The sequence below is a fragment of the Penicillium chermesinum genome (genome assembly GCF_028974085.1).
Source record: "Penicillium chermesinum strain IBT 19713 chromosome Unknown utg000005l:1.0-4115287.0:1.0-4118363.0, whole genome shotgun sequence".
Taxonomy (NCBI): domain Eukaryota; kingdom Fungi; phylum Ascomycota; class Eurotiomycetes; order Eurotiales; family Aspergillaceae; genus Penicillium; species Penicillium chermesinum.
Genome location: NW_026695315.1, coordinates 1,367,280 through 1,389,299, shown reverse-complemented (window position 1 = coordinate 1,389,299; position 22,020 = coordinate 1,367,280). Strand labels below are relative to the sequence as shown.

Sequence of the window (22,020 nt, the reverse complement as noted above, 5' to 3'; positions counted from 1 at the left end):
ATGTGCTAATCTACCTTAAGTAGCGGGCATTGTTCCGGTCTTACCAAGACATGTTCGTAACTACCACCTGCGCACATGCTGCCTTTTCCATTTCAGGCTCTACAATGAGGACATATGACCCAATAATAGAAACTCTGTTACTTCTAATCAGCCAGGTCCTTTAAGGTGGGATGTTGCTCGTCCTAAGGATTTGTCGGATTAAGTGGAGCAGACCGCGTGTACGGAGATACACAAGGTGGAGCGGAGTGGAGCGGAGGAAGGAAAGGCAATGTGGCGGCTCCATGGACAGCCATAGCTTAGACATGGCAAGTGTTTGCCCACGTGGGATGATACGGTAGCAATAGAAGATAAGCCCATAGGCCTCGAGATAGATATCAACGGCTAGAAATAATCATCGCGTAAGCAAGACCCCGAAAGGAAGCAGGTAGGTCAACCTTTTGACTGTTACAATACATGACTGCAGTGCTCCATCGCATTAGCTGGATACAGTATGGGTATCCTTCACAAGGCTCCATATTAGTACACCTCTTGATAACTAACATGAGATACTAAACACCCCATGGGGATTATGTTGTAGCGATTATATACGGGAAAAAAATGCTAAGTTGATTCAATGCTCAAGATCTTCATATAGATAAGATGATAGCATCGTCATCTACCCATTACACCTGTTGACCAAAACGCCACAATGCCACTTGACTCGTTGCCGGCGAAAGTCCGCCAAACACGCACTCGAAGAAGAAAGAAAGAAAGAAAGAAAAGAAATCCCAGGGGAAAAACCGCAGGAAAGTCGCCAAGAATTAGTACGAATGTGAGGAGACTTGTCGATAGGTCTTTGGAGAAATGGCCTGGTCCGAACGCGGAGAACGAAAGATAAACCGAGTGGAAAAGTTCCAGGATGGAACAAGGCTTCGCTCGGCTAAGAAAACAACGCCTGTCGCTTATGTATCGGGGAATCAAGAAATGGAGAGAAGGCCGACAAATCAGATGGCAGAAAATAGGAATTCAGACAGGCAGCCCGCCTAGTCGGAAGCATGGAAACTTTGTCAAAAGCAAGGGAATTTGGAATCGGGTTCAAGATCAGGGCCATTTCAAACATAGGTCAGATCTGTCCCTTGATATCGACAACACGATGCGCTTCTTGCTTAGCTGCTTCGAACTGCGGGCCAGCCTTGCTTGTCAACAGCCTCACAGTCCCATTTTTTTCCCCGAGCGACTCCTTGGAAGAGTGCTCAATGATGAAATCTATGGCCTGATCATCGTGCGTGAACCCCAGTTCTTCAGTAATAAGTCTGACCGGAACATCTGGTTTGTATCTATGGCCTTGTTAGTTATCCTGGCAATAGGAAGAAGGATCACAATTGGAGACTGGGTACTCACGCTCTACAAATAGTGGACAGAGCATTCAAACGCTCACGGTCGACGAACATATCCATGAGGTAAGCCCCCATATTAGGCGGATCAAGGTACAGTAGGAAGAAGCGATGGTAGTTACCAAGCGCTAAAGCAGAGCGGACGTCCAAAGCATGCTTCACAGCATGGTCTTTCTTGTCTTCTGCGGTCACATCGGCCAGCGTATCATTCATGGCCGTCCAGTTGCGGGTGTAAATGAAATAAAGAATACGATAGGCCTTGAATTCCATGGGATGCCCACCCAGTTGCTTCTTGTACAACGCCCGCAGCTGGGTCTGGCATTGATTGTACTCACCAAGATCCCCTTTCTCTAAGGCGATACGGGCATGGTTCTCGTAAACACTGACGGTAAACTCGTTCTGTATATGCTGGACAGTGAGGTCCTGACGAAGAGATTTGAACTGGTCGCAGATGTAGGTGTAGTTGCTTTCTGCTTTCCACTTCTTCTTCAGCAGGTCCAAGGCTCTCCGCAGGACAGGCAGAGGACGGACGGACTCCGGATTGGGTGCGGATGTCAACCGGAAGTAGTTCTTCTCCAGGGTTTGGCATCGTCCCACCACAGGTCCTTGTTCGCCCTCTGGTTTGCGGGTTTCTATGGGGAAAGAGGCTCCCGAGTTTCCGAAGCTGGCTCCCGCTCCTTCAAAACGCTTCCTCCTCATCTCCAAATTAGCTTTGGACTTACTAGAGTCCCTATCCTCAAGTGCCATTCGTGCTTTCTTGTCTGTGGACGGGTAAGTGATTCGGTCCTCAAACCGATTTCGATTGTTAGCTTTCTTCCAAGGCGCTGTATCATGCTCAGTCTGGTAAGGAACATCGGTCGACTTGCGCTTCCGCGACGCATCTGTGAGAGGAGGAGATTGACTGGAAAGACTCCAGCCCAACACACTCGGGTTGGACAAGACCTTGTTACGTTCATTCTGGATGATGACCTGGGGAAGTTGCATTCGGTCCCAGTCGATCCGGTGAAGGCTCTGGTTTTCGGCTGCTTCCGTGATGATAAGTTTGAGTTTCGTCTGTAGCTCGGACATCTCGACGCTGGCGATCTGGTTGCTGGGATCAAGGCACCGTTGAACGTAGGAGCGGACTGCCGGGGGGAACTCCACTTTCGATCGAGGCTCTGGCCCAGGAGTTTGGTGGAATCCATTCGCGGGTTGGCTGGCGGAAACGGGGTGGGCGAGGCTACGTGCTTGAACTGGAGAGTAGGCGGTTGCCGCTGGGCGTCGGTGAGCATGAGACGGAGAAGGAATCCGGCGGATCATCAGCGTACCTGATGGTGGGAAAGCGGTAGCCATCGGCGCTGGTGCCGAGGCGGTAGAGCGCCATGGAGGGATACTGGAGTTCATCCCTGGTTCTATAACGCAGAGATGATAGGGGGAAGAGAGAGGGATAAGATCGGAAAATGGACAAAAAATAAGAAAAGGCTACGAAGGGGGAATCTTCAAGAGATATAGAGATTCTGTAAGACAGGTAAGAGGAGACAGTCCTCTACGCCGCATATAGTTTCTCTATAGAGTGTGGGAAGACGGCTGGGTTTGATCTGAGATGATGGGGGAACGGAGGAAACCTTGGGAGGTGAGGAAAATGAAGGGAAGCCCACATTCGCCCCAATTCGCTTGTCCGGCTCCCGGATTTACCTTTCTCCGCTAGACTTTAATGCGTACTGATCTCTTATCGCGAGCAACAGCAGCTGCCTGCCATGTCGCGTGAGCCTGATGTTTTTCAAGCCTCTAGATCTTACCACTGCACTGAGGCCCTTACTGTTACCTGACGAGACCCTTCTCTTTGTCCAGGATGCGGTCGGGTTGTATGAAGGGTGGGTTGTTTCCATGCGGGACTATGGTGACGGCTACTGATATCACCAAGGAAATACAAGATCCCCAACTACCAGGATGGCCAAGCCTACTTAACCTCACATAGAGTGTGTTATGTTGCTACAGAGGAACCCCGAAAGTACTCAGTTGGGATAGAACTCAAGGAGATTGACCGTGCCGAGCACCAGGTAGGAGCTCTACCCCTCTACCCCCCACCTCCCGCATTAGCAGCATGAATGGCTAAAGATCGTACTGGAATTTGCAGGCAGGTTTTTGGAAGTCGTCACCTAAGATCACTATTTTTCCGAAGCCTCAGAAAGGCAAGGTTGATAAGGCACGAAGTGAGACCGCCAGTCCGGCCGCTTCACAAACAGCCAGTCTTTATCCAGGCAAATCGCTTTCTCCTCTCCCACAGGCAACCAGCTCTCCTTCCCCTAAGCCGGTCAATGTGCCTTGGATCTGTCCCATATGCTCATTCTCAAACCCTGTTCCGTCCAACTTTGATGTGGCTGCGCCAGCTGCATCAACGCATGTGCCACCGTGTCTAGCGTGCGGCATCAAACCCCCGTTCGCCACCGTATTGAAGGCCGCGATTAGTGCTGCTACAAGTGCAGACTCCTCCTTTCCCAAATCGAGTCCATTGCTCGCAGAAGCTCAGGCGCCAAGGCCACACGATGACCAGCCGGGTACTAGTACCTTGAATGGGTCTATATCATGCCCTCGGTGTACCTTCGTCAACCACCCATCTTTGGTGGAATGTGAGATGTGCGGGGGTCCACTCAAAGTCGGCGCTCATTTTGGAGCAAGAAATCGCGCAGATTCTCCGGCACCTTTCTACGAGCAAACACACATAGCAAATACTGAAATCAGCGAGTGTATCAAGTTATCCTTTCGTGATGGGGGCGACAAAACATTTCTAGAACGACTCAAGGGGGCTTTGATTCAAAGAAAATGGCTGTTGTTGCATGCGCCTCCGCCACCACCTCCACAATCCACAACCCCCACGCCTAATTCAACAAATGAGGAGAGCCTACAGCCTGCACCACGAGCAACGGCCGTGGGGATAGCAGGATTAGAGCAGCGGGGATTGGAAACTCGATTGAATAACCAGCTTGTCATTGGGAATGCTTTTGAAGATCTCGAAGCACTCATGGCCTCAGCCAAGCAAATTGTTGCCTTGGCTGACACCCTAGCTCGAGAGTCGGGCATGTCCGCCAATGATGGCTCTGCGGAGACTCAAGCAGTATTATCGGAATCAGCGGCAGCACTGGGTATGGTCACTACCAAGGATATGCTCCGTTCGGGCTCAGCAAACCTATACCTCTCCGAATTGTCGCGGAACCTAGCCGAGTATCTTACAGATGACCGCAAAGGGATTCTACATCGGGAAGGGGGAATCATGAGTCTGATCGATCTCTGGGCCGTGTTCAACCGGTCTCGAAATGGCGTTGAGCTGGTCAGCCCCTCGGACTTCCAACGAGCGGCAGAGCTCTGGGAGAAGCTGAAGTTACCGGTGCGTTTACGCCGATTTAAGAGCGGGCTCTTAGTGGTTCAGCGCTACGACTGGAGTGACGATAAAACAGTACGTCAACTACTCGAATGGATGGAGGACCTGCGGCAAGTTCCCCCAGAGGAACCAGTCCCATGGGATTGGATGCTTTTCGGTCGGCCAGTCACGGCCCAAGAGGTAGCCCAGCGATTCCAATGGAGTGTGGGTGTAGCGACCGAGGAGTTAGAAATGGCCGAGGACCGCGGGGCTCTGTGCCGAGAAGAAGGTATCGAGGGGCAGCGCTTCTGGCGAAACCATTTTCTTACCCCAGAAGATCAACTAGGAGAGACTCCACGATCATACGAGCTACGGCCACCAATGGTCGATAGCGTAAGCAATTAATATGTGACCCTGTTTTGTGCTATGCAAAGGTAGACGTAAAAGGAAAAGAATTCCATGGCGCACTACACCAATAAGGAGAGACAGTATATGACCGGAATAGCAGGATTTGCCAGGGACCATCGGGTGAACAAGGAAGCTGGCACGAAGCCTAAAGGGCCCCATGCCCGATTGTTCTATAAGGAGGGGCAGGTCCCGCATGATGATTAGCCAACCCCGCGTCACAGTCTGGTCTGATCCGCCAGGCCGGAGAGCTTTCCCTTCTACTCCGCGTCTACTTTTGGCTTCCCGACATCACTGCGTATCATCGTAGACAGTCCGCCACATTCTCCATTGACTGACTCTTCTCTTCGCACCATCAGGGCGGTTCGATCTGGAAGCTAAAATCCATAAGCATCCGATCCGCTTTCGAGTGGATTCCGAGTGGATATGATCGACCGTCCCTCTGATAGCATCGGTCTCAGTCACACGCGCGGTATCTAAGGCAACAGCACGGCAACCCCCCCCATCTCTACCTTGACGATATTCAATTTCGTTGTGGGATCGAGAGCTTCTCCCACGATGACGCGCCCTGGAGTTGGTCGCTCTACGTTTTCCGCCTTGTTATCGCACCAGGGCCACTCCCGAGGTTTGTGGCGGGCAGCCAAGAACTCCCAGGATACCCCCGAGCAAGTTGAATACACCTTCCGGCCTTTCAAGAAGAGCAAGGCTTCGAGTGCCAATGTTCGTTATGGTTTCTCAGGATTCTCAGCCAACCGAAATCCCAGATTCTGGGACACAGAGCCTGATCAGCTACTGACACAAATTCAGTCACTAAAGAAGGAGCTACTGGATGAGCATGATCAGCTGATGAAAGAATTGCAGTCCATTCAGAAGGAATTAATAAAAGATCCCTTCTCTGCCATATTTGGCCTCCAGACTGATTTGTTTCGTGAATGGGAGAAAGAACCTACCTGGCAATCTTCCATGCGGTCGTCGCCGAAGACCAAGCGACCATCTCGTTCTAAGGCCTCTTCCAATACCAGTCAATCCGAAAAGGATTTTGAAACTACCACGACTGAATTGAGCCGAGGCACCCTTCGGTACGACCCGATTTCGGGACGAATGGTCCCACGTCAAGATGAAGCCACCAACACCGGAAACGAAGCCCGCCCTTTTGCCGCAGACTGCCCTCCCAGCGTCCACGCCGACGTTAACACCTCCCCGTTTATTGCCCACAATGGAACATTTCATCAACATCCAAATTTTGCGTCTAGACATTATATTCCAAACTTCTGGGACCCAAAGTTCAATCATAGTGGCCCTGGAATTGGATCAGAAAGTGTTCGCAAACCTGACCCTAGCTCTCTCAAAGATGATGACTCCATCATCTTTGTGCCACCTCAGAGACCGGTTCCGCCAGATCCGCAGGCTGATATTTTGAACATCCAAAAGAGCTTGCATGAACCAAGCGAAGTCGCTCCGCTCGCTTGCGGTCCTTCTGTTCGTGCAGATGATAGCCAATCGACATGGACAACAACGGTCAAGACGACGGCAAAACCAGAATCCAACGAGCCTCGACCGGAAAATGAGACGGATGTCGTAACACCTGAGTTTCTTGAAATAGATACGCAATATCCAACGAAGCAGGCTAGTGAAGTTCGTGATAAAACAGTCGAGTATTCACTTAGCGGTGAAACGGGATCTGTCCTCACTAGTCAACCTCTTCCTACCGTTGACAATGGTCACCTTGAGCCTACCAAGGCTGCTGGTGAAATCACTTCTATTGAGCCCGAGATCATCCTTGACTACCAACCGAATAACAAAGTAGAGACTCACAATGTCTACATTCCTGTCTCGGAGAATGACTACATTGATCCTTCAGAACACTTGGATGCCAGTGACATCCGTGCTCGCTACGCATCACCGCAAGGGGGTTCCGAAAAGGAGAAGCCTATTTCTGCGCCAGAAGTAGACTCCGCTGCCACTGACTATAGTCTCGAGGGCTTGAATTCTCGCGTCGGGGCCCTCACTTCTCCGATTGCCGAACTAGTCAGAGAAGGGCCTGCCACCGAGCAGGAATCGCCCGTCACAGCGTCACCTTTGCCTGAGTTCCGGATCTTAACATACAATCCGTATGACTCCCAGGTGACTATTACCGGGGCAGAGCCATTCTTCGATGCCAGTGAGACTAGATCGCGATCCGCTATTCTCGCTTGCCTCAAAAAAATTGCTCGTCTTGAGGAGTCTGGGAGGTTTATGCCTTATATCACACAGATGGAGCAAGATGGTTACGAGATCCTTGCTAGTGCCGATGATCTCTTGATTTTCCGCAAGGTGAACCGCCATGGTGTTTTCGGAGAATTGATCAACGAGTCGGATAATGACAGGAATGCAACTTCTGAGTCTTGTCCTTCTGACAACGGTCACACCTCCACCAACCAGGTACGCATGCAATGAGCGGGCAACCATGCGTCTTTTCTAACTTGTGGAATTAGTCAAGCCAATCAACTATCGATCAAACGTCGTCGGTGGGCAAGACACTTCGCCGCGTGCTTTTTGGAGGTGTTGTGACTGCGGCGTTTTGCTACACGACTGGTGTTGTCAGCGAGTACTTCCGCACAGGAGGCGCAGATGGACGCGGCCCTGACGGGTTTACCCCATTTGAAGTCGAGCGACGTTATCGGGAATGAAAGACTTGGCCAACGGGTTTCTTCCTCTGATTGCTATGAGTATGGTCCGCTAACCCAAGTGACTCACTCGGTGGACTAGGGTGTGAACGTCAAGATACATTTTCTAAGAGATACCCAATAAGCAACTCTTCCGACTTGCTATATTCCCGTAACAAGACCTCCAAAGGGTCTTATGAACTCTCCATATTTAAGGCACATTCCACCCGTTAAACCTAGTGTTGTGATCTCAAAGCCATTAGTTATCCTCTTGAGGCATCTAGAATCCAAAGTCTTCCTTCAACTTCTCTCCCCCAATTTCTACTGGCTTTGACTCTTGGAGCACGAAAACCACTCGCGCCCAATCAGCCTTACTTTTATTCCGCCACAGATGCTTTGTCCCCCGTTGGACGGCGATATCACCCTGCAGCAGCGTCTTAGCCTCGCCGCTATCCAGTTGCAGTTCCACGATACCCTCTATCACAATTGCATAATCAAGTGACAGGGTCCTGTGTAGGGCACTTGTGCTACCAGGAGCAAGATCGATGGTACACAGTAAGGTTCCACCTGGAACTGTAAAAGCCGGAGGGTTGATGAGGTATTGTTGATATGTTGCCAAGTCCTTGCTTAGGTCGACGGGGAACTGGTTCGTAGCATACGCGAGATGGAGATTATCACCAGTTGGGATTGCTTGAGCTGGGACCCTCTCGGGGGTGTCACTGTGGAATATTGCGAGACCATTTTCGCTGTGATCGGTGATAAATCGGCTGGTTTGTCGTAGGTTGTTGGGCGGTCGTTCTTCAGCCATGATATTCACTTTTTGGTTACGAATCTTGAGTTTCCTTTCGGGGGTGGAAATAGTATCAAGATGTCAAGAAATAGGAAGAAGAAGGATCAGAAACGACTTGGGATTCTCAAAATAAGTGTGTACTACTACTTTTCTTTTCTCACGAGCTCTAGATATATCGTCTTTAATATACCCAATTCTGCTAGTAGGGGGGATATCATCAAACACACGACGAAGATAATGATAAAACAGTTTCTAGCTTTCATAGAGTCATTTGTCAGTCTCGCGCAATCCAGCGCCCGAAGCCCCGATCATACGAAATCGGGTTAGTGCTGCAGCCAGGAAATAGTTCAAGTTTCGGCCGTATTTCGCCCGCTCCAAGCCAAACAAAACCCGCAAAAGCCGGTCGAACAATTCTAGATTGACATCATGTCACATTACAAAGGAATAGAGCGAAAATCAGCGGCGAGTCCTGCAATGGAGTCAGAGGCCCGACAGCACAAACAATCTCCGCGAGCTTTTGAACGACTCTAAATCATGAGGAATAGTCATTTCCGGCCTTTTGGTATCGCCCTCCACACTACATGCCAGTTTCCATACTAAACTCTGCGCTTTGAGCGATAGAGCACCAATCTTCCAATCCCTGAGTACAGGGGTTCCCATCAACCATCGTCGCATTCTACAGCTATCAAGCCCCTGAGCCAATAATGATAATTTCCCATTTCAAAGCGCTAAGAATAATACTAGCCCAGATACTTTCCGAAAAGCCACAATCATGCTCAAGATCAGGAACTACGTAGCATCATCTACCTCCTCATCAGGAAAATCCTCTTGGTGCCCATCTCCATCCTTCCACATGAAATCCCACCAAGGCTTTCTCGCTTCCCCCAAACTCCCAATCCGATCTAGATCCCCCCCACCGCATATCCTCCCTCGCCTGTATCTCAGCGAGCTCCTCTCGCCGCTGTAACTCCTCCACTCTCTGGAGCTCCCTCTCACTGCGGATAACCCTCGCCTCCTCAATAGCCGCATGGCGCTCCAAAACCAACGTCCGCTGCTGATCCGTCATCTCATCCACAGAAGAATCAGACTCGAAGTCACTGTTCTCGTTGCTGTCATCATCTTTCTCGCCCCGGCGGATAGGATGCTTCTCGAAAGTCTCCTGCAGAGCTCCGCATAGAGCCTTACCAGAGAAGAGATACATCTGCAGCGCGACGAGCATTTGCACGGCCGTGTAGAAGTCCTTCCGCTTCCAGAGATCGTACTCTCTTGTCCCCAAGATGCGGAAGGTGCGGGTGTCTGGCTCATTATCCAGGAACTCCATTTTAGTGGCGTCGAGTTGCTGGCGGATGCGCTCGAGGTTATTTTTGGTGTAGAAGCGCGGTGTGTGGCTGTGAGCACGGGGCCTGCTGTGAGAGGACTGGAGGTTGGGGTCCAGCGGCTCCATGAGGTTTATATCGAACATCTCGCCAATGTCTTCGGATAGGGTTTCTGTTGAGCTTTGCTGGTGGTGCTGGATATAGCTAGGGAAGCTTGTGTAGGAGGCAGTGCGAGAGGTGGTGCGAGACTTGTCCGGGATATTGTGTCCATGATCGGCGTCATAGTGCTGGCTATCGCTGTCGTCCATGTGTTTGATCCTTGGGTTCGGAGAAGATGAGCTACGGTGGCGCAAGGGTCGAGGAATGAGGGTAAAGGTTTCCTGGGCTGGGATGTAGCGGCGGCACCAGAGACTGGAGATCTTTTGGCCTGGGAAGTAAGCGCGTAGGAGATGGAGCTTCGAGCCGTGGATTCCTAAGAGGAAGATCTCTTGGTCTGGGAGTCTGTCGCCAGGGAGTGGGAGTGGGCGGATGTGGAGGAGGAGTTGACCAAGAATCAATTTGAATTTGTCGTCAAGGACTTCGGTCAAGGGGGCTTCTTTTGTTGTCTACACTGGAGAGTCAGATCCTGAATCATTGGGTCTTTGGGCGGTCCAGAGGGCCACTGACGGAGGATACTGGGAGAATGGGCACACAGCCTCCATTATCAGGCTCGAAGTCCATGGCCAGAAAACCGGCAGTCTTGGGGCCGTCTTTGTGTTTCTCTCGGTAACCTGTCCAATATTCAAGGAAAGAGTCGAGAAGACGTGGTCTGAACGAGAGTAGAGCTCATCAGTATACTGTACGTGAATCCAGGTCCAATGAACTCGCGAGGAGAGATCTCAAGCTTTCAAGGGTGTCCGGAGAATTTATGAGCTCACCGCAGATAGAAGATGGAATTGCCATCCTTTGTTGGTCTCTGCAGGTCTAACATTTCAGTCACATCACTCAATAGAGCGTAGACAAGCTGAGCCTGGGCAAGACGGCTCTTATCGTTGAGCTCGCCATGGCACTTCTCACTGCCGCCTTCCCACAGGCCCTTTTTGAACTGCGGAACTTTGCTGAGTGTTTTGAAAACGCCGCGGTACCGAATATCAATCTTGGACCACTCTTTCTGGTTCACCTGGCGTCCATCCTCGGCGCCACCGCGGAAGATCCAGGCTTTGCGTTGAGCGACGCCTGGTATGAGTTAGTGTAGGCTCGATTAGAGAAGCACATGGAAGAATTTTGATCGTGCTGCATTGTGGATTGAGAAGCAGACTGACCGGTATGCTCTGCCCTTCTCAAGTATCGTCCTGGGATTAGGTCTTGGAGAGGCCGATTCAGAAACACCTTTGCTGTGAGATTGTGCACGCTACACTTGTAAGAGTCCGCCTTATCTTCGAAGTCGGACACTGAGGACGAAGATTCGCTCGAGGAGTCCATGGTGGACTGCTTGGTTGGAAAGCACGACATAAGGCACTAATGCAGACGCGTTCAGAAATGAAAGAGTGTGTCTGGGACGGAAAGGGATGATGAAAGGTGATATGTTGTTGATGAGTCGCGTTGGAACTAAGTCACAGTGAGAAGTGGTCAATTGTTGTCTTTTCATGTTATGGCTGGTTCAACGTTGGGGGGTGAGATGGAACACTCCGTCTCCCACCAGTGGATATGAATGACTTTACTTTTTTGGATGGTGATTACATATGAGAAAGACTACCGGTATTCGAGAAGCGCGAATGGTATTCCAGATTCATCAAGGTCACTCTCTTATGATTCTTAGTCAACAAGCTCTTGAAGAGCACCTCTCTTAGTCTGAACTTTGAAAGACTGAGGGTAACCTGGCCTTCCCATAGTAGTTATTCAATGCAGATTAGATATCTAAGCTTTTTGTTATTAACTCACATGGCAACGAAACTGGTCAACGGAAGTCCCTCGGTCCACAGGCAAATTGGTACTACAAACCCTGGAAGTGATCCTATCGATTACCCACTAGTAGAGATAATGCTATATACCTGCTTGATGTGCATTCTGCAAATTGGACGCGAGTGCTGGGATGCGTAGCTAGTACTCAAGTAAGGATTCCAATTTTGAGTTCGGACGGTACTCAAGTTCAAATCTGTTGATACTGAAACATGTCTCCTTCGTTCCGCTTGAATTTTTATTTTCTTCTTTCTTTTCCCGAGATCACTGTCACCAGCATACTGCTACTACCATAGTCCTTCTTCCAAGGATGACTTCAAGTTCCACGGGTGGACTTGGCCACAGCTGGATGTTCATTGAGGGTAATTGCCAGGATAACCGAGAATATATATTATGGGTACTATGAGCCGTGCAAGTACCAATTCTTTTCTCCTTCCAAGGTCGGAGATACTACAGCAAGATGATGCCACACAATGTATTAAGCACCTGTTCGTAATTAAATCGCTAACAATCCTTGCAACCCCAGGAGATACGGTGCCCCGCATTACGGACACCATGATCCGGCGCGAGTACCATCAAACGTTTGCTCCATGCAGACGCCACACATGACGCATACCGGGTGGCTGGACCACGCAAGCCGAAGCCAAACCAAGTATCTGCAGGGACACGACGAGACTGCAGTTCCAGACAGGTCACATTCTCCACCATTGTGTGTTCCAGGCCATTCGAGTATTCGTGGATCACCCAAAGGCGCGCTGACTAACACAAAAGTTCAATCCCCCCTGGAAATGACGGAAAAGCCGATCGTGGATGGCGGTGGGGCCGATAGCTGGCGCAATCAGGAACAGGCCTAGCGTGTGTCGGTTTGTGGTACGGTCGCGTACTGTGTAATTAAAAATAGCTCGGTGGTGTGTTCCTTGGCTATAACTTGGTGCTCTTTCGCTGGTTTCAGTGAAGACCAAATGTGACTAGTTAACTAGTGAAGAATCTCCGATAGCTGAGTCGTGTCAGCAACCATCCATGGATGTACAGACGGGTCTCGGTGGGCCATGGGGGCCTCAAACAAAGACAAAAGTGTGTCCCTAGGCGGGAATCATCAGCAGCCGCTACCAACCATTTGCCGTGACAGACAAGAACTTAGTCTTATTCTTTGTTAACGTTGCCTCCGTGGCTCTACATCTAGGTAGATCTCCAGATCTTTGTGTAGAGCTCACTCTGGAGCCCACAGCTCGCGAACACTTAGGGCCGAAACAACCCGGTGCACAGAGCACCCCAGGGTCTTGGGTGTCTGGTCCAGGATGGAGCAAAGGATCTGGGAAGCGCAAGCACCTCGTACTGAGTACAGGCGGCAGGACACGAGCTCCACAGCCGTTAGATCAAGAATGTGTCTAAATTCATGTCGAGCTCTCACGCGAGCCAGCATTCCGATCGGACCGTCCCAAAGCACGTGGGTGTCTACTGTCCTATCTCGTTGACATTCTCGAGCGATCGGCAATCGTAGACGGGACAGTGCCCAGGCGGGCGAATCTGTGATGGTGACATAGCCTACCCTCGAAGGTACATGATCCACCCATATGCACCTGCAAGTTTAGCCTTCTGTTTTGGAAGACGGGCAGCCGTTGAATATCTTCCTTGCAGGCCCAGAAACGAGATACATCACAATAAAGCCGACCGTGGACCCCCGGGATGACGTACAACAGCCAGCATTCCTGGAGGGGTTTTACTGCACTTCTCAATGGGGAGCAAGCCCCATCCGCAGTGTAGGGGTCCAAGAGCCAAAGCAGGAACCATGAGTAAGGCTCACAGATGAAGGGCCTAGCGAGGCCAAGTGGGTACTGATTTTGCCGCGACGCTGATCGGTTGCCCGAAGTGGGTGTACGGGCGACACTGGTTGTGTAGGATGCAGTCTCTAGAGCCCAAAAAAGGCTAGTGGGCTCCTGAGGTGTTTGAAATCCCCGTGTATTGTCTTGCGTATTCTGACCCCGGGAGGGTCCAGGGGCCCCACATCTACTGGCGCCACGCACTGCGCTACTGTTTTGTCCACGCCCAGGAACCCGTAAGTGGGGCTGCTGGCCGCACCATCTGAGGGGCCAGACCGACAGGCGTGAACCTTGTCCCGCCAGAACCCAGAACGGTCTTGACGGTCAAATTAGGATGGGCAGCCCTGAAGACTCTATTTTGGCAGAGACTCCATCAGCTCGTATTTCCTAGCCTCTATGGAGTACTCCGTAGTGCTAACCATACCCCAGGTGCAATTCTTACTAGTATCACATAGCTCTTCGTTTTCTGGCCCTTGCGTGCCCAGCCAAGAGTATTAGGTTATAGTTTGCCCTTCCTGCAACTCCCGCCCCGGCACTAGAGTGCTTCTGGGAGAACTATTGTTCCTCTTCCAAGTCTCGATTAACGGGTCCATCTATTGCCATCCAGCCTTACTCTTCTTTGTCCAGCCAAGATGTTGATCACCATAGGGGCTCCTGGACGGAACCCTGTTTATTGTTAGCGGAGTTGTACAACGGACGGCCGATGGCACCGCTAAGCTGGATGACAATCCGGACTCTGAATCTGACGGTCGGAAGGTTACAACGCAGGAATGGAGACAAACGAATTTTAGCTGTGCATGGCAATGAGATATCCCCAAGATCTCTGCAACTTCCCCGGAGTAACGGAGAAACAATTGGACTTGGGAGTCGCTTGGTCACAGTCTGGATTGCATCCGGCTCTCTGCATTAGTGCCGTAGGCCAAGCGTCACTAGTTGCGGCTGCAGGCCAGGGTGCGCCGTTCCCGGGAAATAAGGGAACAGCCTTTTGAGAAGGATAATGGCAAGTGGAATAGGGGCTCTTTGAGCCATAGTTGCGCATAATTGCTTTTCTCCCTGCTTTTGCTATTGTTGAAGGAGCGGAGTGAAGTGGAAGTATACGAATGTAGCACGAGAAGGCCAGGAAAGGGCCTCGGGAGGAAATCGAGTTAGGCGGGAGATTGTCAATGATACTGCTAGTAAGCCAACGATATACACCTTTAAACGACCAATATGATCTTTTTTGATCTTTACTGTACATATACCAGTCCACAGCGACGACCTCGTACCAATCACTCATTCAGCACGGGAGATTACATCGCCCCCATGGAAGCCGTGGGCCTCAGCCGTGCGTGCATATAACCCCACGAGTGGGTCCCGGTCGACCTTGCAATTCGACGGTCGACAGCCAATTTACGGTTAGATTACAAGCCTCGAACGATTCGTTACCAGGAAGGACGCAGACTTAGGAGCAAATCGCTCCAGTATTGTCACATCCGCCGCTGTTGATGCTTCCACACGTGTCCCACCGCCCCATTTCTCTCCTTCGCCCCCTAATACTCTCCCTCAATCTATTCATTCACTGTAATTCACTCTTTTCTTTCCTTCATCTTTCCGTTGTCCATCGACACGGCGCCTTAGACCTGGGTCCTGCCAATTCCAGCGCTCCCCTTGCTTCCCACGGTCGCGCTTTATATTCCCCCGTTTCTTTGTTGGCTTGCTCATCTGCCTCAAGTAGGCCGTCACTCGCTCCTTACAGCTTCCACCACCCACACTCGCTTTTTGCTGCGTTCCGGTCGTTTCACTTTGATCCGACCCCCTTTTCACTCGCTTGTCGATCGATTTGCCAATTCGATCGGTTTCACTCGACGTTCGTTGCCCGCGAGACGCCGATTAACTCTTAATTTGCAGAGAAGGAGGTCTCTTCAGTTGGTTGGGACATATTGCGAAAATCGTATAGCGCAAGACTATATCAACAAGGGACGTCGAAAAAGCGTCGGACTTTCGCCAAAGCTACGAGAGGTGTTGACAGACGAGATTTGAATGCTCGTTCTGTACCCTCTAATCCTGAACGCCATTTTCACGGATCAACTCTAGTTACTTCAGACAAGATGCGTACTGGACCCCTGTCCGCCCTCGCTTTCGCCCTCGGTAGTGTCCGGCTGGTGGCCGCCGCTGACAAGGCCTGGGAGGATCCCAATGCGGAGCGCGTTGATCGCCCACGATACTACTTCCCTCAGGAGATCAAGCGCAACGTTCGCAGCTTCAACGACAATGACAATATCCTCGCCAACTCGATCGACGAACTCGCCAATGGGTTGACCGGTCAGTCCCAGTCCGGAAACCCTCAGTCTGCCGCTACTGCATCAGCACCCAACAAGGAGAAGGAGGTGGTTGTTATCGTTTCCATTGACAGCGAAGGCCACCGCCACACTGTGACTACGACTACCGATGGCCCTCAGGCTACGACCACTACGACTACCGTCGACAAGCCCAACAAGAGTACCGACGAGGGTGAGAGCAGCTCCGATGATGTGAGCAAGAACACCGCTCCCGCTTCGACATCAGCCGCTGCTTCTTCATCATCAGACGGTGGTCTGCTTGGTGGTCTTGGCGCGGGTCTCTCTTCTCTCGGTGCTGCTCTTGGTGGTGAAACCGACACTTCTTCCACCTCAACTGCGACTGCCACCGCTGCTCAGACTACATCTAAAAGCCAGGCTAGCTCCAACTCTGCGGGCAGTGCCAATGGCGCAGGTACTCCCAACGTCGTATCCAGCTCTGAGCCAGGTGCTACCACCACTGACACTGGCCTGCTCGGTGGTGTCGGTGCTGGTGTCTCTTCCTGGGAGCAGGCCTTGGATCTGCCCTGGGCACTGGTGAGACCACGACTTCTACTTCTCCCGCCAACAGCGCCGTTAGCGCCAGCACCGTGTCCAGTGCGGAAGCTACGACTACCACTTCTGACCCAGGATTGCTGGGTGGTCTTGGAGCTGGTGTTTCCACGTTGGGTGCCGGCCTTGGCGGTGGTGTCTCTTCCCTCGGCGCAGGCGTCGGTTCTCTGCTTGGTGGTGGCGATAAGGCTACTACCACTGAGAAGCCTACTGCCACTGCCAGTGGTGCGGCTCCAGCTTCTGCTACCACTACTACTGACCCGGGCTTGCTGGGCGGTCTAGGAGCTGGTGTTTCCTCGTTGGGTGCCGGCCTTGGCGGTGGTGTCTCTTCTCTCGGCGCAGGCGTCGGCTCTGCTCTTGGTGACGGTGACAAGACCACTGCCACTGCCACCGCAACTGGAGCTGGAACCGCTACCGGCATTGCTCCTTCTGCTGCCACCGCTTCCAGTGCCACTTCTTCTGGCGGTGGCCTTCTTGGTGGCCTAGGTGGTGGTCTTTCGTCCCTCGGCGCTGGCCTCGGTTCCGCCCTTGGAGGAAGTAGCACTACGACTGCTGCTCCTCCTGCTAACGGCACAATTTCCGGCTCTGGCTCCGCTACGGCTACAGCTACAACTTCCTCCGATGGCGGTCTTCTTGGCGGTATTGGCGGTGGTCTGTCTTCCCTAGGTGCCGGTGTTGGATCTCTTCTTGGTGGCAACTCTACCAGCCGCCCTACAGAGTCGACTATTCCTGTCAGCGTTCCGGCATCCGCTACTCCATCGGCTACCCCTGATGTCAGTAGCTCTGGCAGCCTGGCCCCTACCGCAACTGGCACTGACTCCAGCTCTGGCATTGGTTCCGTCCCTACACCTGCTGGAGGTGCGCATTCGACCATTCCTGCTGGCTCTGAGACTGTTGCCCCCGTCCCTACTCCTACTGGCAGCCCGCAGACTTCCAAGCCCGCTTCGCACACCCCCCACGGCGACGCCCACGACCGAGACTACTGTTTCTCCCACCAGCGAGCCTCAGACCACTGCTACTCCTACTGAGACCCACACCGAGCATCACCCCACCGAGTCTACTACTGACTGGCTCCCCTCGACCGTTCTGATCATGCCTACTCAGACTTCTGAGACAAGCCACACTGGCACTGCTACTCAAACAAGCCAGCCAAGCTCGCTTCCCGGATCCATCTCTCCCGCAAACGGCGTCACCCAGGCTCCCAAGGACTCGATGCTGCTTCAACTAGGGTTTGATGGCAGTCTTCCCTGGTCTTTCGTTGCGACTACCCCTCTTTCGTCGTCTCAGATCTTCAGATTCATCCCACTGGCTCTGGAGCACGCCGTTCCTTACTGGGCCACCAAGGCTGAGATGTTTGCCCTGGAGCCGTACTACAACTGGCAGAAGACCGGGTACAACGGAACCCTTGCTATCTTCTACTTCCCTAACGAAGGTTACGCCAAGCTCGAGTCCATGAAGTCGAACCCTAACTCTGCCCTCTACACCGATGACTCAAGCGCCTCTGTCAGGAGCCTGATGAATATGGTCGACCCAACAATCCCTTTGGTGTACAACGGCAATTGGCCCGCCGATGATGCCGACACTACTGGCAACACCGGCACTGACTCCGGCTCCGACGGCGGTGACAATGGTTCAGACGGCTCTCAGAGCGACGGTTCCAGCAACAGCTCCAAGGGCTCTGCCACTTCTGCTGGTATTGCCGTTGGTGCCGTGGCTGGTGCTGCCGCCTACGGTGCTGGTATGTTCTACCTCGCCCGCCGCTACCGCCAGCGGAAGCAGCTGCACCAGCGATCAAGCTCTCAGGTCGACCAGATGAGCCAGGCTTCCGGTGCTGGCTCTCTCTTCGGTGCTCATGTGTCCGGCAGCCAACGCTCCCAGATGATCAGTGCCCCAGTGATGGCCGAAAATTCACTCGGATGGAACTAAACGCCCTTATATCAACACGAACTCCTTCAGCATGGATAGACCAGGTCCTCTTTGTTTCTATATATATCTCCCCATCATTTCGCCTTGAGGAGCGAGCCGGCGTCTCGAGATCACAGCGATTCGCCGTTCCCTTCCGAGCTGTCGGCTCTCTTTTTAAATCATGGTTTGAAGCCTGGAAGAGCAGTGACTACCCAAAACTTTATATTCATTGTTCATCATCGCCCAGACATGTCATATATCACGTACCTCTTCTCTGTGAAAGTTTTTCGAGGTTTTCGATTGGCCAACAACCATTTTCCATTCTCTGATACAGCCGTCTCAGCGCCGTGTCGCCCCCTCTTTCCTTTCTAAATTCTTTTTTTTTCTTGAAATATTCCCCCTTCTGTTCAAACCCCCTTTTTTCCCCTTCCAATTTTCTTCCGATGGCACTGAGAAATCCGATTGAGACGAACCCTTAATTCCTGCCCCCGTGCCATGGGAAATCTTACATCTTTACTGGTCATGTTTGAACTTTGCACATCCTAATGGTCTGGGGGACCAGGATCCCTGATGAGCCGACGCTAGTTCCCTGCGCTTTTCCCTTATTGAGTCTTATTTTTTTGGTCATTTTTGTACACACTTGGACAGCAGTGTGGTGGATGTGTGAGTAGTCAGATGTGAATGGAATTGTAGATTTCCTTGTTTCAAGTTCTTCGACTGCGCTTTGGTAGTTGTTTCATAATGTAGGCTTAGAGTTTTTTTGATTTTCTTGCGTTGCCTGGGTAGTTTACGCTAGGGGGTTTCCTTCAACTAGAACTCAGCCAACGCTGGCGAGCCATATACCCGTGAAAATATCTCCCGTGGCAATCATCCGAGTAGCTGGAACATGATCTTGAACTCGCTCCTTTACTAGCAATGGCTATTTCAAGGTTCCTTTGAAGGTCCCAGTCAAGATGCACTGGTACTTCAACGCCTTGCAGAACTCCCAAACTTGGGTATGAAGTTGTACCTAAACGGGCTGGGGCTCAAAATGCCTCAAAGTGCAACGGTATAGAATGATAACGAGGTACTCGTCAACTAAAATCCAGATTGAAGACTAGCAGGCTCATGTCCATTCCTAGCTACCAGTGTATTCTGGTGAACTAACTAACAATAATTGTTCTAGCTATCACTTTTCTCGACTGCTCAAATGCACAATTGAGACAGCACCTTTGACACAAGATGGAGGTGTAGCCGACACGAGCATGACCCCATAACGCTACAATCTGCGCTATTGGGTTTCCAGCAGTCTGAACCACAATCTTCTTTCCACGGTATGGATCCATGTTGAATGGAGCCACTGTAACCACCAATACTTGGCTGGAATACTCGTCTTTCAAAGGCGTCATTCGCGAATGCTCGCATGGCACTGTTTTCAGTAGACCGAACAAGCCAGCGACGCATTTCGTAAAGTTGATTGGCCAGGTCTGACCCGATACCGTTATCTGGGTCTGTAAAGTCAAGTGCCTTCCGCTAGGCTCCACTTGCATGGACATATCATTCATAGCGCCAGCTGAAGACGGTTTTATAGAAGCCGCCTGAAGCTCGTCTGCTAGGTTTTCGCGCGGGTAAAACATTTCTAGGCCCCGGATTTCTCGATAGTATCGGCCATTGTGAATAATGGATCCATCTAGAACCTCGATGTATCGATGGCTACAGATATCGTCATCGTCGAGAGCCAAATAGGGAGCTGGAACCCATGTCTCGGACCCGGTTGACCATGCTATCTGAAAGCTCTCCATTCCTGAAAGGACTTCAAGAATTGACCTCTCGTCCCAGGAGAAAGTTTCATTCTCGTAGAAGTCGGTACCATAATATCCCTGGCCACCTTCAAATCCGGTCATGCCGTACGTTTCCGTATCATCTCGATCTAAAACAATCGAGCATGTGCCTTCCGGGGAAGGGTGTAGGAAAAAAAAATCGAAAAATTAATAAAACATACCTACGCATAAAATACCCCATCGGAATAACACTTGCCGGTCTAACTGATTCAAATGATGAGCTGGAGTCCATGTCTTCGTCGTGTTGCTCTCTGAATGTTTGCTCTCTGGCTGGAAAGACACCACTTGCGGTATCTACGAGCAGCTTTCGCGCTTCTGGAAAAGAAGGCCATGACTGGGGCATTTCAAGCCCTGTTGAAAATTCATATCGCTGGCGTATTAACGAAAGATAGTCATCTCCCAAACTTCTGACAAGCAGGCGTCTACTCGAGGCGTCTGGGTTGTCAACTAACCATTTCAGGTGGCGGACTAAATTTGTATGGATGTAAACACTGTTTGCCATAGCGAGTGCACATACTGCTAGAGCTTCCACGAGGTCGGAAGAGTATGGAAGATTGAGCATCCCGAGTTCGAAACTGATCATTGCAGCTATGCTTCCTTTCCAGAAGAACTTGAACTGCTCGATTTGTAGATGATGAGGCTCCGGGTGCATTGTATTGAAGAACGAGCCGATATCGTCGATTTTATCCATAAAATGCACCTCAAGGAAATCGGCGCCTGGCAATACTTGTATCTCGACGAATATGGAAGCTGAGCGTTTCCCATTGTGGATGGTGCTAGTTTCAAGAGTCACAACACAGTCGTCTGAGAACAGCGTGATTGCAAGAGCTGCCACGTATCCCATACCATGGGTTCCCCGTATTCTTAGTTCGGATTTGTCTTCTCGCAGAGCGCGAGATGCTTTGGAGAGAAGTTCCACCATCTCTGCTGCGGGAATCCCAGCTAAAATATTGTCTGGGGGGCTTTCCGCTAGGTTCTGATAGGCATCATAAATGCGGCAAGTTTGCTCCGCAACCGCACTTCCGAACCCTATGATGGCAAGTTTGTTGGCGACGACCTCTGCTGCTTGGTTCAGAAGATCTGGGCTGCTGACACCGGAAGAATGAGGCAGCAAAAGACCAGAAAGATCGTAAAGAATCTCTCCCGTCCGTTCACCATAAGTATTCCACAAGCAGGTGGCCACTAATGAAATAGCTTGGCCGCCCGCTGATTGTGCCATCAGAGAGGCGGAGTCACCCTCACGCCAACCGATGATAAGCCCCAAGCGCTCGATGCGCCGGCTCTTACATCGTAATAAATGGTTTGGAACATTTTTGGCAACCGGCCCACTGGTGGGAAACACAGCGCCCAGCTCTTGCAGCTGGAGCATTGCAGCAGGTTGTACATTGTCGGCAGACAGTACAGATAGCTGGGTTGAGAACTGGCCTAGATCTGCTAAGGAGAGGCTGGACATATCCACCTGGGTGTTAATATCACCGGACATGATTGTATACGGCTTCCAAGCAGGTGCAGTGAGATGTCAAGTCTCAAGGAGGGGTAGTCCCGGGAAGTTGAATCAGTAGCAGGGTAAGGCAACCCATCATATAGGCCATCGTCTGTTCGGCATCACTCGGTGCTGTGATAGGCGCGATTGGGAACACGGGGCTATGTCTGCGCTGGCCATTATTGGTGCAGAGTGCTCGGGTCATTGAGTTGTCGCCGCCTAGAAGAAGCAATATGGGTTGCGTAAAACGGGATATCTGATTGGTCAATAGAGAAGATTAGTTGATTAATACCGAGGATGACATTGGATTCAAAAAAAAAA

General features: G+C 51.3%; 10 protein-coding genes across 10 annotated transcripts; 4 read left to right on the top strand and 6 right to left on the bottom strand.

Moving 5' to 3' along the window:
- Nucleotides 1-1,102: 1,102 nt before the first annotated feature.
- Nucleotides 1,103-2,756, bottom strand: N7468_006690 (uncharacterized protein; the record flags this gene model as incomplete). Its single annotated transcript, XM_058475986.1, has 2 exons — nucleotides 1,103-1,316; nucleotides 1,381-2,756. The coding sequence occupies 2 exons, from the start codon at nucleotides 2,754-2,756 to the stop codon at nucleotides 1,103-1,105; spliced, it is 1,590 nt and encodes a 529-aa protein (XP_058328876.1).
- Nucleotides 2,757-3,125: 369 nt separating this feature from the next.
- On the top strand, nucleotides 3,126-5,115 carry N7468_006689 (ESCRT-II subunit protein VPS36; the record flags this gene model as incomplete). The annotated part of the gene is made up of 3 exons (XM_058475985.1): nucleotides 3,126-3,226; nucleotides 3,277-3,412; nucleotides 3,490-5,115. The coding sequence occupies 3 exons, from the start codon at nucleotides 3,126-3,128 to the stop codon at nucleotides 5,113-5,115; spliced, it is 1,863 nt and encodes a 620-aa protein (XP_058328875.1).
- Nucleotides 5,116-5,673: 558 nt separating this feature from the next.
- On the top strand, nucleotides 5,674-7,784 carry N7468_006688 (uncharacterized protein; the record flags this gene model as incomplete). The annotated part of the gene is made up of 3 exons (XM_058475984.1): nucleotides 5,674-5,835; nucleotides 5,923-7,536; nucleotides 7,590-7,784. 3 exons carry the CDS (start codon nucleotides 5,674-5,676, stop codon nucleotides 7,782-7,784), a joined length of 1,971 nt encoding a protein of 656 aa, XP_058328874.1.
- A 256-nt stretch (nucleotides 7,785-8,040) lies between these two features.
- On the bottom strand, nucleotides 8,041-8,568 carry N7468_006687 (cupin domain-containing protein; the record flags this gene model as incomplete). The annotated part of the gene is made up of 1 exon (XM_058475983.1): nucleotides 8,041-8,568. The coding sequence occupies one exon, from the start codon at nucleotides 8,566-8,568 to the stop codon at nucleotides 8,041-8,043; it is 528 nt and encodes a 175-aa protein (XP_058328873.1).
- Nucleotides 8,569-9,364: 796 nt separating this feature from the next.
- Nucleotides 9,365-11,327, bottom strand: N7468_006686 (uncharacterized protein; the record flags this gene model as incomplete). The annotated part of the gene is made up of 4 exons (XM_058475982.1): nucleotides 9,365-10,471; nucleotides 10,533-10,674; nucleotides 10,784-11,081; nucleotides 11,168-11,327. 4 exons carry the CDS (start codon nucleotides 11,325-11,327, stop codon nucleotides 9,365-9,367), a joined length of 1,707 nt encoding a protein of 568 aa, XP_058328872.1.
- Nucleotides 11,328-12,308: 981 nt separating this feature from the next.
- N7468_006685 (uncharacterized protein) lies at nucleotides 12,309-12,512 on the bottom strand (the record flags this gene model as incomplete). Its single annotated transcript, XM_058475981.1, has 1 exon — nucleotides 12,309-12,512. The coding sequence occupies one exon, from the start codon at nucleotides 12,510-12,512 to the stop codon at nucleotides 12,309-12,311; it is 204 nt and encodes a 67-aa protein (XP_058328871.1).
- A 502-nt stretch (nucleotides 12,513-13,014) lies between these two features.
- Nucleotides 13,015-13,227, bottom strand: N7468_006684 (uncharacterized protein; the record flags this gene model as incomplete). Its single annotated transcript, XM_058475980.1, has 1 exon — nucleotides 13,015-13,227. One exon carries the CDS (start codon nucleotides 13,225-13,227, stop codon nucleotides 13,015-13,017), a length of 213 nt encoding a protein of 70 aa, XP_058328870.1.
- A 2,484-nt stretch (nucleotides 13,228-15,711) lies between these two features.
- On the top strand, nucleotides 15,712-17,519 carry N7468_006683 (uncharacterized protein; the record flags this gene model as incomplete). The annotated part of the gene is made up of 2 exons (XM_058475979.1): nucleotides 15,712-16,387; nucleotides 16,450-17,519. The coding sequence occupies 2 exons, from the start codon at nucleotides 15,712-15,714 to the stop codon at nucleotides 17,517-17,519; spliced, it is 1,746 nt and encodes a 581-aa protein (XP_058328869.1).
- A 64-nt stretch (nucleotides 17,520-17,583) lies between these two features.
- On the top strand, nucleotides 17,584-18,417 carry N7468_006682 (putative mucin family signaling protein Msb2; the record flags this gene model as incomplete). Its single annotated transcript, XM_058475978.1, has 1 exon — nucleotides 17,584-18,417. One exon carries the CDS (start codon nucleotides 17,584-17,586, stop codon nucleotides 18,415-18,417), a length of 834 nt encoding a protein of 277 aa, XP_058328868.1.
- A 1,121-nt stretch (nucleotides 18,418-19,538) lies between these two features.
- On the bottom strand, nucleotides 19,539-21,699 carry N7468_006681 (uncharacterized protein; the record flags this gene model as incomplete). Its single annotated transcript, XM_058475977.1, has 2 exons — nucleotides 19,539-20,305; nucleotides 20,382-21,699. The coding sequence occupies 2 exons, from the start codon at nucleotides 21,697-21,699 to the stop codon at nucleotides 19,539-19,541; spliced, it is 2,085 nt and encodes a 694-aa protein (XP_058328867.1).
- Between the last annotated feature and the right edge of the window lie 321 nt (nucleotides 21,700-22,020).